The 16,145-nt window shown below is 28.3% G+C and overlaps 1 protein-coding gene across 7 annotated transcripts in view; it reads right to left on the reverse strand.

Moving 5' to 3' along the window:
• Positions 1-16,145, reverse strand: part of puf (ubiquitinyl hydrolase 1 puf) — a 183,010-nt gene that overhangs the window by 96,510 nt on the left and 70,355 nt on the right. For 6 of the 7 annotated variants that reach the window (XM_087158629.1, XM_087158630.1, XM_087158628.1 and 3 more), the window contains 9 exons: positions 14,744-14,815; positions 12,613-12,699; positions 10,326-10,490; positions 9,218-9,466; positions 7,578-7,733; positions 6,501-6,608; positions 4,438-4,611; positions 4,183-4,366; positions 1,811-1,974 (listed from right to left, as the gene is read on the reverse strand). In XM_087158629.1, coding sequence (XP_087014755.1) covers positions 1,811-1,974; positions 4,183-4,366; positions 4,438-4,611; positions 6,501-6,608; positions 7,578-7,733; positions 9,218-9,466; positions 10,326-10,490; positions 12,613-12,699; positions 14,744-14,815 — 1,359 coding nt within the window. The remainder of the gene's footprint in view (positions 1-1,810; positions 1,975-4,182; positions 4,367-4,437; positions 4,612-6,500; positions 6,609-7,577; positions 7,734-9,217; positions 9,467-10,325; positions 10,491-12,612; positions 12,700-14,743; positions 14,816-16,145) is intronic. The other variant, XM_087158626.1, reaches the window with a different exon arrangement.

Here is a 16,145-nt window from a genome sequence, read left to right on the forward strand (position 1 = left end):
ATTGTTATTATCATTTGTAGTTTTAGAATGAAAGTTATTATTATATCTCCCATTAGAACATCCATACTCGAACCGTTTATTCTCTAGTAACAATTTTATCTTGATTCCAGTTTGGCTTAATATGGGTCATTTAGGAACAGGCACCAATATTGGGATGTCTAGATTTTTTAATATGGATCCTATATAGCAGGGGTGGCCAACCTGCGGTTCGCGAGCCACATGTGGCTCTTTGAAGGATCATTTGTGGCTCTCGATACCAGAGTTCCCTTTTCATTTTTGTGCTATTATATTTTTAAAAAAAATATTGTTCCTTGACGAATCGACAGATATCACAGATCTTCCACAATTGGCAGTTTTCATACGTTTTGTTTCACTGACATTTTTTGTTAAAGAATTATTAGATTTAGTAGCACTTCAAGAGTCAACCCATGCATGGTGTCGATATTAAAAATGCATTAGATTCCAGAATGAAAACTTTTGATGTGCTTCTTAATAAACTTGCAAGCATTGCAACTAATGGAGTATTGTAACTGGGTAAAAAAAAAAATCGGTCTTATTGGGATTTTAAGAGATGATTCTCAAATACCACAATTCATACCGATTCCCTGCATAATTCACCGAGAACATCTTGTTACAAAATATTTAAAATATCCTGATGTTATGAAAACAGTGTTACACACTGTAAACTACATTCGCTCTAATTCAAAATTTCCTGAAAGAATTAAAGAATTCCAAAATAGATTTAAAGACTTTAAATCGTCTCTTGAATTTTTTCTGAATCCATTTGAAATTAACATAATTCAAGGTGAGTTTTCCATTTTCAATATAATTAAGACCCAAAAAGCATCTGGAGAATTAGAATTAATAGAGACGAAAGAAGATCAAGCTCTGCAATTAAAATATAAGTCAACGTCTATAACCGAATTTTGGAAATTTGCACCAGAGTCAAAGTATCTTGAATGAAAAAAGGCTGCTTGCCAAATTAATTCAATATTTGAAACAACGTGTTTATGTGAATAATTTTATTCCACTTTAAAATTCGTGAAATCAAACACCGATCAGTATTTTATTAACTAACCAGTATTAAGTAAGCATCTCAAAGAATTACTGAGAAGTGCTGTCACCAATTATTCACCAAATTTTAAAGAATTATCTAGAGAAGTAAAATAAATGTGTTTAATTTTTAATATTTAAATTCAATATTTTGTAATTTTATTTAAATGTTTTCAATAAATATAGTTACAGTAAAAAAAAAAAATTTCATTTCTTTTTCGCCTAATTGCATATTTAATTGTGGCTCTCGAAAAATTTCAAATTTTGAAAAATGGCTCGACTATCAAGGAGCTTGGCCACCCCTGCTATATAGGGCCAATATCATCAGAAAAAAAATATATTGGGTGAGTCTGAAAATTCTATATATGACTAATATAGGAAAATTAACAACTCTTTGAACCCTTATTGAGCCATTATTCATGAATATTGGTTCAATGTTGTGTATTGGTCCAATGTGAATATAGGCCCAAGTTATTTAGCTGCTAGGGTTTCAATAATGAGACCAAATTAAGTCTTTTGATTCAGAAAAAGACATTATTTCTAATAATGTTACTATAAACATCTGGAATTCCTATTGTATTAAGTAACACAACCTCCAAGATTCTTATCCTTAAAGGTTGTGATTTATAGCAAAAAGAAGAAGAAAAAAAAGTGAAATAATATTTGAGAAAGTAAATCACTCATTTTTTTAAATTTATATTTTGCACTACATTGGGGGCAAATATTGTAATTAAGGTAAACACAGAGATAATCTTACTTTTGCAGAGACAATGGATGCTCTTGCTTCAGGCAACATATACAAATGCTGAATACAAGAGGCTAAGTAGCAAGTTGCACCTAAATTGGTCAGACCAACATAGCCACAATCAGCACGGCCATCATCGTGAGGCCAATAATCCCAGGGATATGGATTATGAGACTCTAAAAAATACAATGTTTTTTTTTTAAATGTTGTTTCAGTAACAAAAAATACACACTGCGTCCTATCTGCATAGCTGCCAACATAGAGAGAAAAAAATCCAGTAGATTTTACGAAATAATATAAATTTCACGATAATTGTTGCATAATGTACTAAATATTTTAGAAGTAGGAAATTCTAGAGATTTTCTTAGTCATCAAAGTAGAAAAACTGCAATATTCTATAGTTATGATTGGCATTAAACATACTTGAAATGTTATGTATTACGTTTACTCATAATTTTGAACATTAATAGGCATTTAATTCACCAAACATAGTTCAAAGATTTTTTAAAAGTAATTTAAAAAGATTACTGTGAGTAAAAATAAACTGAACATTTTAGAACAAAAAAAGTTTTGGACTGATTTCTATAAATGAAGTTCACTTCATTATGTATTAGTAATACTTTTTAATTATTCAAGCAATAATCTGCACAAAAAATTAATTTCAAAAGGGATTTTTTAAGGAAACTTACTCAATTTTTGGAATTTTCTAAATTGTACAAAAACCAGGAGAATTTTAAATAAACCAGTAGACCAGGAGAAACTGGCAAAATCCAGTAGTCTACTGGAAAATCCAGTAGAGTTGGCAGCTATGTATCTGTGTTTAAGAGTTAAATTATTGTAATGTGCAGGGGAATCGAAAGGGGATGCGCCTACTCAACGATTTAATTTTTACACCAGCTTCGAGCAAGAATACTGCGAACAATGGGGATTTAATCAAAAATAAATGTTTCCAAAGAAATTTGTAAAATAACAGGCCAATATCAATTTGCTCAAAAAAAAGTATATTTTTCTCATTCTTAATTAACATTTTTTTAATACTCTATGTCATACTTGATTGTTAAATTTTTTAATTAACACATTGAAAGAAAAATAATCACATTAGTACAATAATCATCACAATAATCACATTACAAGTTATGTCAGTTTAAACACAAATGTTTCTATCCAAATGCAGTTTCTGTTTATAGCACTAAATGCTTTTACTCAAGGTCGACAAAACACCATTAAGAATCATTGAATTAAACCTAATATATTTTTTCACAATATCATATTGTCTTTTCTCAATAATTCAAAATAAAGTCTTGAGGACTCCTTTAAAAATATCTTAGTTTACAACTATAGTATAATCTAGTTTTAACTTATTTTATGACATAGTTACTTTATTATTTTTTTGCTGCGAATTTCAAGAGGATATATTGATAGCATTTTCAACAGTTATTATAGATCAGCAAACATTTTTTAAAATCATAATTTCTTTTACAATATAATATTCTAATTTCGAATTATACAATAGAATTACCCCTTTATGAGGCCATGCTTAGTGGGCCAGCATCCAAGGTTTCGTGGCCAAAATTAGTATTTCGATAAAATTTGTATTTAGGTGTTTTTATAAGCAGGTAAATTGAATTCATAGTTGAAATTTTGAAATACACTAAAAATACCCCCCCCCCCTGCCCAAAAATACCCCCTGAAATATGGCAAGCAAAAAAAAATAAAAGAATGATATAGAGTTGGCAGCTATGTACTTTTAAGTATTGGTTTTAAAAGCAATGGCATAAAAACAGGGTTGGGGTTTTGGATGTCCTAAACAGATTTTGGACATGACATGTAGATTTTACTGTCTTTAACTGACTTAAAGTGTGCAAAACCCTGAACATTGGTAAAGGGTAAAATTTCTATATGTTTAACTATTGTACTTATAATAATTACATATATTAATAAATATTTGATACTTTTTATACAATTTGCTTTGACTTATTAAAGAAAAGAAATATAATATAATAAGAAAAGATTTATAAGTTTTCAAAGCTCCAAAACTCATTAAACATCCCTTAAATATAAATAAATAAGCTTTTAATACTGGTAAATTATGCTTTTGCACAAGGAAAAATAAATGCAATATTAAAAATAATAATAAACTTTTTTTAATAACACAAAAACTTGTCTTTTTCTTGTTCAAAAATGAACCTTTTATTTTTCACAATTTAAAATTGTGACATAATGAGAATAAAAGGGTTTTGGACAGTTTTAGACAGGACAGTTTAAACCATGGATTTATCCATTCTGTTCTAAACCTTGCCAACTCTGCATAAAAAAAAAAAACCTGAAATTAGAATCGATAATAGTAAATAATAAATCATGAAAAATAATGTTTTGTAAAGTACCTGGAGTATGCTGCTTCATTAGCTTCTCCTGTAGAATGTTGAAATTTTCAAGAGAACCTTTCAACATTTCAACGATGAGATCGTACGCAGAGGAACGAACTGACTGAGATTTGCATTTGGGTAAATGCCTTTGTTTAGGACTTGGAAGTGCAAATAAAGCATCATACAGGTGTAAAACCAGTTTCTAAAAACAATACAAAAGAATAAGTTCCCCCTTGACAAATAAAGATACAAATTATGATTTGGAATGCTTACTTTTCCCTGAGGAGAGCATTTGAACGATGGATTATGCTTCATGATGACGGTCATCAGGTTGATTAATCCTTTCAGACCATCGTCCTCCACAGTGCTGTGTCTGGCTTCTCTGCAGTCGCGATTCGTGATAGATTCACCCAAATAAGTAGCTAAGTTCTCAATATCTAATGACTTCTAGAACAAAAATTACTAAAATTCATAATGTATTATTTAAATTAGTTATGATCTGAAGCCAACAGCACACTTGCCACAAACGTTGAAAATAATCCATAGCTGCTAACACGGATAGGAAAAAATCCAGTAGATTTTATGAACTGATATAAATTTCATGATAATTGTTGCAAAATATACTAAATAGTTTACACGTAGGGAATTTTTGGGATTTTTATAGTCATCAAAAAAGAAAAACTGAACTATTTTCCAGTTATGGTTTCACATTAAATGATGTTGAAATGTTATGCATTATGTTTATTCATAATTTTCAATAGTAATAGGCATTTAATTCATCAAAGATAGTTAACTGAATTTTATAAACGAGGCTTGCTTCAATATGTATTAATGACACTTATTTAAATATTCAAGCATGTAATAATCTACAAAAAAAATTCTATTTCAATACGGATTTTTTTTAAAGAAACTTTCCCTATTTAAGGAAATTTTCGAAAATATACAAAAACCAGGAGAATTTTTATGAAACCAGTAGAGTTTGCAGCTATGATAATTATTTTTTTTAAATGTGTATATGTATGTGTTTTATGTTTTTTTAATATATATACACGTACACACTCATATATATAGTGTGTTGAATAGTATAAACGTGCTATTAAAGAAAACTTTATAACACATTTAATTCAAACTAAAACATCGGACTTCAATCTTAAATTTCCCCCACTTTTTGCTTAGTTCCCCGATTTCTTTGGTCTGTGTCCATTCTTAGTACATCATACTCATGAGCGTCTGCCTCCTAGAAAAACACGATTTGGTGCTTGAATTAACAAATTGATTTACTTTTAACTTCCGTGAGAGTCAGAATTAATGAGAAGGCAGCACTATTTTAACAAAAACCACTTTAACTGACTGAAGTGAACCTTAAATTACAATTAATTTTTTGAAAGCTTAGAGTATAATTACTCTAGGCTGGTTTCATAAATTTTTAAAAAAAATTTTCATAAAAAAAATATAGCTTCGATTCACCCAAACAGAAAAAAATACTGACTTAGAAAGCTCTTTGGAATGGAATTATTACTTTTATAAATCAGTAGTTAAATTGAAGAAGATGAAAAATTTTCATTTAATATATGTATTTCAAACACACTTTATTTTATAAAGAGGAAAAAAGTGATCTATAGTTATAGCTAAAGCACCCTATCTTATGGTGGTAAGCAGCAGAAAAGTATATTCCTCAACTCAAATGTTATTACAATTAAATTTAGTTAGGTTGTTACTTGATCTCAGCTGTCAATATGGATAGGAAAAAAATCCAGTAGATTTTACGAAACAATATAAATTTCAAAATAATTGCGACAAAATGTACTAAATATTTCACACATAGGGAATTTTATAGTCATCAAAATAGAAAAACTGCACTATTTACCAGGTATGATTGACATTAAATATACTTGAAATGTTGTGTATTATGTTTACTCATAATCTCTAATAGTAATACGCGTTTAATTCAAACATAGTTAAAAGATTTTTTAATTAATTTAAAAAGAGAGTTCTGAATAAAAATTATTGAACTTTTTAGAATAAAAAAAGTTTTGAACTGATTTTCATATAGGAGGTTCACTTCATTATGCATTAGTAACATTTAATTACTCAAGCCAGCAATAATTTGTGCAAAAATTCTATTTCAATAGGAATTTTTTAAGGAAGCTATCTCAATTTTAAGGAATTTTCAAAAATATACAAAAAACAGGAGAATTTTTATGAAACCAGCAGATCAGGAAAAACTGGTAAAGTTCAGTAGTCTACTGGAGAAATCAGTAGAGTTGGCAACCATGCTTAGTGCAGTTTTAATAATACTTGTTCGCATAGGAAATTAAAGTAAAAATTAAAATAACCTCATTAGAATTGCGTAAAAAATACTCCTCATCAAGGCTGTCAACAAGACGGCAAATCAACCAGAAATAATCCTTGCATCCAGGCCCATATGGCTCTTTGTCTTCTTCCTAAAATGAATAAAACAAAGCATTAAAAAATTACAGAAATATACCATCATATTATAAACATTCATGATGTACAAACTCTTCACTAAGTATTATAAATATAAATATTTACTTTCAAGCACACGTACAGAAAATATCAGATAAAATAAGAGTATGAAATTAGTATTTTAAAAATGTCTTTTACATTTTTTAGAGAAAATCAAGCAATATATTGTAAAAAAAAAAAAAAAAAAAAAAAAAAAAAAAAAAAAAAAAAAAGACTGTTGACAGAAATTTATTGGTAAACAACACAAAGAGAATAAAATTATCTTTCGATTTCGTAATACTTACCAATACCAAATACATTTTCAATCATACCATTTTCTTTCAAAATATTTGTTTAAACCAAATTTAACAACAAAAAAAGAGGGATATTGTATTGCTATAAATCATAATTAGTAACAAAGTCCCTACTCACAGTTACATTTTATTAAAATGTAAAATATGGTGTTTTCTAGAACCATCTTTAAACCTTTTCGATTTAGGATTTTTTTTTAAATCAAGAGATTTCTTAGGTTGATATCAGAGGAATGAAAATGAAGCCTGAAATTGAGAGTATCTTGCAAAATGTAGCCGAGTTGCACATAAGAGTGCAATAATCTCACCGAAACCAGCTCAAAACATGCAAATTAGCAAGTATTTCATCAAACATGCAAAATGATTGGCGCTTTCATATGCTATGGGCTGACAGTACACTGAAATAGATTGTGGTTGAATGAATTGTGAAAATGTTGAATAGACAATGTGAAAACTACCTCTTCGCATAATACATGGCAAAAATTGATATGATTAAAAAAAGGGAAAAATTAAGCACTTTTTAAAAACACTCGATGAAAAAAGCACCTTTTAAAAATGCCATGCACCATGTTTAAAACTAATTCTGCAACCACAGGAGTATATAATAATACGACGGATTGCAGTACAAATACTTACATCAGAATGAGGCTGTTTCATATTTTGAGCAACAGAGAGAAAACTAAGTAATTTCTTCAAAAGAGGAGCTACAAAATGAGTCCCAGTATGACCATCCACGTTTGATCCAAGGCATAAACGATACAATCCAGTACATGCTTCTCTTCTCAATGCCGGCTATAACGAAAGAGACACTATGATATAAATTGCCTGCTTTTGCTTCATATATAACTATTCACCATATTTTTCGGCAAAAGTGCAGCGGCGCTATCGAAAAAAAAGTTGTTTTTTCCCTACATGCGGCGCTTCCGACGAAATAATTTTTAGTAGCAAAAAAATTTATCAAGGAAAATTATTCAAGATGAAATAATTTTCTGAGAGAAAGACTATTAAAAAAAATTAATAACGAAGTCGACGAAATATTAGCCCGCATCGCGATCTGCTGCAGAACAGTCGCCAATTCTTAGCAAACTTTCGACATCGGCCTGCAGGAAAATAAATAAGTGAAATAATAATTTTAAAAAAACATCCCATAAGGAGACTAATTTAAAAGGTATGCATCTTGTATCCACCCCCATCTTAAAGTAAGATCACAAGCTAGAAATCCACTTAGCGCCTTGGAAATTTTAATTGGAATGATAAGATAAGGAAGTAATATGACCCCAAATCCGGCACTTACGGGTTCAACAAAATTCCAATATGGTGCCCATATATTACTGGTAATTCAATTATACTGTTAATTGCAGAAAAACCAATAAATTTAATTAAGTTTCTATTGTAGATTATGATGAATTTAATGAATTATGGTGAATTTAAAACTGCCCCATCTTCAGAAATTTTATTAATTAAAATAATAACCTATATAATATAATCAAGGAGAAATAGTAGCGCTTTTGCGGAAAAATACGATAATGTAATAACAAGCAATGTAAAATTCCTACTTAGGTCAACAAAGAAACATTTTATATTAGTTACTTTTTATTAAATAATTACAATTTTTTCTCCCCTATAAAACTAAAATTAATTCATTAAATTTAATGAATGAATTAATATTTCAAAAAGCTATATTAACACCAAGTGTCATTCAATACAAGTTTAAAAAAGTAGTATTTGAATGGATGAATAAAAAGTATTTTATCAACAATTGAAATTTTGAACATGATATAAAAATATGTACACGGAGAGTAGGAAAAAGTACTAGGAATTGAAGGGGAAAAAATACGTGCGGCATCGGACAACTATAAAAATATAAATTTGGTAACGTGGATCGCACATGTAATGTTCTTTCTTGAATTTATCTGGCACAGCGAATATAAAATTATTAAATATTTAAATGTGCGCAATAAACTTTTTTTTGTTGTTCAAATAGAGCTATAAGTTAGTAATGATCACTAATGTTATTTTTAAAATATGTGAGCAACTGAATCGCCTATAGTAAAATTTAAAACAATGATTAACGTTTGGCCCATCAGAAAATTACAATTCGTTTTTCGCTCATTCCGATTTAATGAATGAATTAGTATTTGGAAAAAAAAACTGCATTAACATCGAGTGTCATGTTTAAAAAAATGTATTTGAATTTGAATGGATTAATAAGAAGTATTTTATTAAGGATTGAAAATTTGAATAAGATATAGGGAGAGTATGAATTGAATAAGCACCTCTGGATCATCTAAAACTAATCTCTTGAGTAGAGTTTCGAGCAATGGATATCGAAAGAAGTGAGTGTGAACTTTAGGCTGCGAGAAGGCCCAAGAGACAAGCAGAGTCATGGCACAGGACACTATCTGTGAACGTCCCCAGAAGCCAGTTTTGTATTGATTGGGATCAGTTGGAGAGGCCGCTTCAAGGAATAGAGATAAAATAGTATTCAGGACGTTCTCTGTCTCACTCATCACATGAAGCATCACCTGCAATAAAGTATAAACCTTAGTTTCAAGAAACATAAGTATGTATAAATTCTAATGATTGTTTAAATTCTTTTGGTACTATTCGTATTCGATATGAACTTCGTAATATGTATGTTTATAAAATTTGGTCCATCTTTTTAAAAAACTTTGAAGAAATGTATAAGTACAATGCATACCTGCCAGCATTGAAGAAATAAAATAACGGAGATATTGCTTTTAATCCTACGTGTAAAGTTTTGATCTATCATGCATAATCATGTAAGTTAAAAATAGAAATTCAAACACTTACAAAAACACATTTAGAGACGTAAATAATATATATATATAAATCGTAATCTAAAGAAGATTTTTTTAAAAACAATCATTAATAATTATTGAAACTATTAACACTCAATATACTGTAGTACTGGCAATAGCACCATCTGTTAAGGAATAAGAGCGTAACCCAGCTCAGTATATATGCACATATGGACTTGCAAGTATTTAATTAAACAGGTAAAATAATTTGCTCTTTCATACGCTATAGACCAACGGTACAACAAAATAGATTGTGAAATCATTGAATAGATCAATGTGAAAAGCACATTTTTGCATGATAGGTGGTGAAAATGGACATGGTACAGAAAAAAATCTCATCTCTGAAAAGGGAAAATTAAGTACTTTTTAAAAACACCCTATGAAAAAAAGCACCTTTCAGGACTTTTAAATAACGAAAATAAAAAATTAGCACATTTAATTACTTTTTAAGAATGCTACACATCATGGTAAATATATAACATTAATTAAATTGCATAAGCAAGCTTGTTTATTTAAATAAAAACACAATACTGGCGAAATATAAATGATGAATTTCTTTTACCTGATTCAGTTTTGGGATTAAAAGTTTGTCATTGCTGGTTTTCCTTGTCCTCTTAAATCTCTTTTTGGGTAAATCGGATTCCCCATTGAGAGCATCTTCTTCAAGAGTTTCCACACCAAATTGATAGATAAGACGTAATAAGCAGGTCATGCAGTCTTGTTTCCACTGAAAATTAGGAAATCATGTTACTGACCAGTAATATTTTAAATAGTGGTCACTTTTTAATAATTAAAAATTCTAAGCAATAAAAAAAAAGTTCATAATTTAAAATAAAAAAATTTCTTTTGAAGCAAATTTCTGAAAATTTGATAAACAATATCTAATGGAAAACTGTCCTAATTTCTTCAAACTGGTTCAACGTAAAATTTAAGAATTATATATCACATTTTCAACCCATGAAATGCAGGGTTCAAATTTTTGAATCAATAATATATATATATATATATTAACAAGTTAGTGTTTTCCAGTTTTTATTTTTTTCAACAAGAGCAGGAAAAAGGTTAGCCTGGAAAAAGCTTCTTGAGAAGGACAAGGCTCACCCTGGGCTGTTGAGCCATTGATGATGATTTATTAAAAAGCATAAAATTGATTCATTACAAAATAAATTTGGTAATGTTGTGATTATAATAGTGAAATTATAATGATCAAAATTTTACCAGATTTCCTTTCTTCAGAAAATAGTATAACTAATTATATTCTTTTATAAAAAGATGAATACTGTTAATTAAAAAATTAATACAAAAACATAACTGGAATTAAACCCTTGATAACAAATTCAGTCCCTCTGAAATTTTAAAACCAGAATAGAATAAAGCTATTCTAGCATTTAAAGAAAGATTATCTAAAAATTTAAAATGCATTCAATGTGAACTGAAGTGAAACAAAAAAAAAATTAAATTAACCATTGAAAAAGTTTACAAAAGGAGGGAAAAAAAAGATTATCAGAAAACAAAATTATATTTAATATTATCTAAATATTTTATTTAAACTTCTAAAGAAAACACAAAATACATTAATGATTATAATTGTCTGCTAAGAAAATGATAAGAGTTTGATAAAAAATGTGATGATACAGTTATTTAATCGATACTTTTTATATTTAAGTGCCACGCGATTAGCGGCCACCGTTAATTTCAGAAATTGAGTAAAATTCCGTTTAAATACAATAAATATCAGTGGTCAGAAAAACTACATTTTCTTTGTAGTTAACTGCAACTACTTTATTACAATCGTAGTTAACTACAAATACTTTTTTTATAATGTAGTGACTACAAACTACTTTCGAAATGTAGTCACTACTTTTAGAAGTCAAACTTAACAGGAGAAATTAATTTTCACCAATATTCAAAATGATTTTAAATAAATTGATTAATTGGCTAACAAATGATTTAATTGGCTTCGTCAAATATGAGGAGATAATAAGACATTTCAATTTATGTTTACATGAAATAGATTTTCTAAAGTATTTTTTTATGAACTTGTTCCTTTAACCTTCAAACTCTATGCTTCTCCCGACAGTGATTTAAGAAATCCTATGAAATAATCAAATATTTGTGATCCAAATTAAAATTGGTGTTTATAACAAAAGGAAGGCTTTTAATTTTAGGGTTATTTTTTCCAGTAATTTTGATACAATTTCGTGTAGTAATATTTTCAAAATTTCAGTTTTTTCTCAACTGTCTGGAATTAATAAAATTTGCAACAATGTTGAATGCTTTCAAGAGGCTACTAGTAATTTTTTAAGTAATCTGGAAAGTAATGGTTTACCTTTTAATTTTTACAATATTGAAGGTAAAAAAAAAGAAATGATTGAAAATAATTAGTTTTTTTTCTTTCTTCTTTTTATAGGGCTAGATCGGACTTAACCGAAGCTTTTCTAGCAGTTAAGTTTTTCTACTAACAGAGGGCAACTGCCTTCTTGCTTTCCTTCTGCGCATTACGTGTGGGCGCAGTTTGTTTTAAGATTTCCAAAAAGTTGTGTGCTTTGGTTAGAAATAGAAATATTTTAGGCAGGCTTTTTTCAACAATGTTTTCCTTCTGTAATTAGTTTATGTAATTTACTTTTGCATTTTGTTTTTGTATTTTATAGAGGAAAGTATATTATCCTGATGAATGAGAACATGAATATCAAATTTTTCATAAAAACAATCACTAAAAATGAATCAGGCAGCGTTTTCAGACAAGTGGTTGTTTAGTTTTATACTAAGCAATACAAATAATCTCAATTTTTAAAATTGAGTCAAATAATATTGTTTCAATTAATATGAATAATGAAAAAAAAAATTACTTCACTCCAATATCCCTCATCAGAAGCTTGAAGAACTCCAGACATGAAAATTTGAAAGAGATGATTCAGTCCACCACATTTCACAAACTAAAACAAAAATTAAGTTGCATTTAGTTTTGAATTGAATTATGAAACAAGATGAATGATACAGCCTTCAAGAACGAATTGAAATAACGGGGACATTTAGAGGTGATAGTGTCGAACTCAGAAATCCTGAATAATAATTGAATAAAAACATTAACGACGCATTTCAAAAAATTTATGTCTTTATAAATTTAAATCATTGATATTTTAACAACATCAAATTCTAAATAAATTGCATGGAACATAATTAAAATTAATAACTATTTATAAGTTTACTTTTATGTCTAATCACATTCATTATTCTGCCAAAAAAAAATATTTACGAATGAAACAGATGTCAAGTATAAATTCTAGTTCTAATACTTTTTTAAATAAAATGTACAAGAATTGTGATGGATGATTTCTGGAAACTTCTCGATCATGGTTAGCAAAAAATTTGGAACCTTTCCGAAGCACAATCATCACTGGAGGTTTATGCTTTACAAACTATATGGGGAAAAAATATTGTATGGAAAGTAAACTTAAAAAGTGATATATCAAATCTATTTTAGACTGACTTATATATTATTAATTTTTCAGTTTTGACTTGCCCTTAAAGTTGGTATTAAATAATTTTTTAAAAAATTATTTAATATTATTAAAAATTATTGCACAATAAATGAAACTAGAATTTCACATGCACAGATTTGGTTAGAAAGCTGAATTTAAGAAACTGATAGAATTTATGGATTTCTAAAACTTCAATTTTTATTAATTATTAAGGTTACTATAAATTTGGATATTGTCGAATGTTACCCAGCACTTGATGCTTGGTAAAATTGGCCACATAACTGGTACCGTACCAAGTTCTGAGACATAAAAACTGGATTCAGGTACTTAGTGACGTAATTATTTGGCTGTGTAATAACTTGGTAATGAAACTACAGCATGCACACGGTATATCCCTAGTTTTGAACATAAAGGCTTCATTTAAATAGATAAAACTTCTCCATACTTTTTTTCAAAAATAAACTAGTGAACAACTCTATTAACAATTATTTTTTACGAAATGGAAACAAAAAATCCCCAATTTTTCCCGGCTGATTTTATCAAATTTCTCTGACTTATGTAATTGAAAACATACATATTCTTATTAATTTTTCATTTACACCTCATTTTAATACACAAAATATATTTAAAAAAAAACAATTATAGTTCCTATTAGAATTGAAAATAAACATTTTTTTCAAACAAGAGCAATTGTTTTTGCAAAACTATTAGTTTATTACATACCCTGAGGAATTCATTTTTCCAGTCAGTATTTTAATTAAATTTCCTGATATTTTGCTGTGTTCATATTTTGAAAAGTGTGTTGTAGGAATTTTCCAGCATCATTGAACATGAAAATATACTCTCTAAAGTTTTAAGTTTCATATTTCGATTTAGTGATGAAAATATACTCTCTAAAGTTAAGTTTCATATTTCGATTAGAATTTAAATATTTTTTTTTATAGCGATTTTGTAGTTAGTTTTATTTCAAAGGCAAATTAAGTTGCAACGTTTAATTTCTTTTAAAAATCACCACAAATAACAAAACTTTCTGAATGATTGTTTGTTGCTCTTCTTACCCGTTGCTGTTACTGTACGTTGTGTTACATTTACGTTATTTATTACATTACAATATTCAGTACATAAATATTATACTTTATTAAATGTATTACATCGTGTTACATGTTGTTTTGGCATTTCAATATATATATTAAAATGTCAAAAAATAGCAAAAATCATTTTCAAAAAATGCTCACTAATGCAAGAGTCTTACGCCTAATATATACATATATATGGTTGAGTTTTTTCTTATGATAACAACAAATAATTTCAATGCATAAAATTAAATTTGCTTAGAGATTATGAATTGAATGTAACAATTATGAGACAATCAGACCTTAAACCAATATAGTAGGGCTTAACATTTTTGGAGCATATTATTAATGATAATGAAATAGAGTCAACTAAAAATTAATCAATAAAAGAAATTTCAAAGCTATCAACCAGAAATCATCATTACTTTTAAATTCCAAGGTGTGGTTTCTTTTTCAACCAATTTTTCTTTGGGTGAGACACTTTCCAAATTCATTCCCTATAAAAAATATATATATCTTTCATGAGAAATACAATAACAACATTATTTATTAAAGCAGTCAGGGTTTATAGCCAAATATTTCAACAAAAAATAAGGACCTTTAAAGTACTTTTTCAGCACACAAAAAATATTTTTAAGTACTCTATACATTAACAAAATGCAAAATAATTATCAAAGACTTTACATAATCATGATAAAATAACTAGTTTCTGTCAAAGAACTCTTTTCTTGATTATATTAGCCATTACAAAATGATCAAGATATTCGATAGCAGAAAGTGGAAAAATGAAGCCTAAAATTGAGAGCATCTTGCGAAAGGCAGCAGAGGTGCACACGAGAGTGCAATAATCTCATCAAACCCAGCTCAGTAGATGCACATGCGAACTCGTAAGTATTTCATCAAACGTGTAAAATGATTGGCGCTTTTATACACTAACGACTGACGGCACATTGAAATAGATTGTGGTTGAATGAATTGTGAAGATGTTGAATAGAACAATGTGATAAACACGCTTTTACGTAATACACAGAGAAAATCGACATTCCTTTTTCGAAAAGGGAGAATTAGGCACATTTTAAGAGCGCCCCATGAAAAAAAGCACCTTTAAGGACATCTAAAAACAAAAAATTAAAAATAAGCACCTTTAGGCACTTTTTAAAAATGCTACACACCATGAGCATTGCAATTTCCCATTATAAAGAATACTACTACTTTCAAAGATATAAAAGCCTTGAACAGAAGAAAAAATACTATAGATACAAGCATGGATAAAGTACTTATTTTAGAACTTAATTGAAATGTCTATTACACCTATCAAAGGCTTAAATAAAAATTATTTTAGCTTTAGTGAAGCAAATGTCAACCATAAATACATTTTGCTATTGCGAGATAAATTTTGACCAAATTTGAGAATGTATTCTGTTTGAGTGACTTCCAGTTTTGATTATCACAATGGCTAAGATTGCTGTGAGGTTATATTTTTGTTATTATGAGGAATTAGAAAGACTTCTTCATGCAATGTTATGATTTATATTTAGGTCCATTTGAATTTTAATATACAGAAGGACCTTAGTTGAATAACAATATAACTACTGAATCGAATGGATGCCCGCAGTGGTATATTTGGTTTTTTTTAAAAAAAGGTACCTATTTTGTGAAAATGTAGACATAATTTGCGAAAGTTAAAAAAATCATATTAAAAAATCAACACAAAAATATGGTAAAGTAAGAAAATATTTTCAAAAATTGTCATTTCAAATAAAAATTATTCTATGACAGGTAAATTTCTGTATATTTTTCCCCATATAAAAAAGATAATTCTGCTTT

This window comes from Parasteatoda tepidariorum, chromosome 3, assembly GCF_982258835.1.
Source record: "Parasteatoda tepidariorum strain Cologne lab strain chromosome 3, Ptep-v5.0, whole genome shotgun sequence".
NCBI lineage: Eukaryota > Metazoa > Arthropoda > Arachnida > Araneae > Theridiidae > Parasteatoda > Parasteatoda tepidariorum.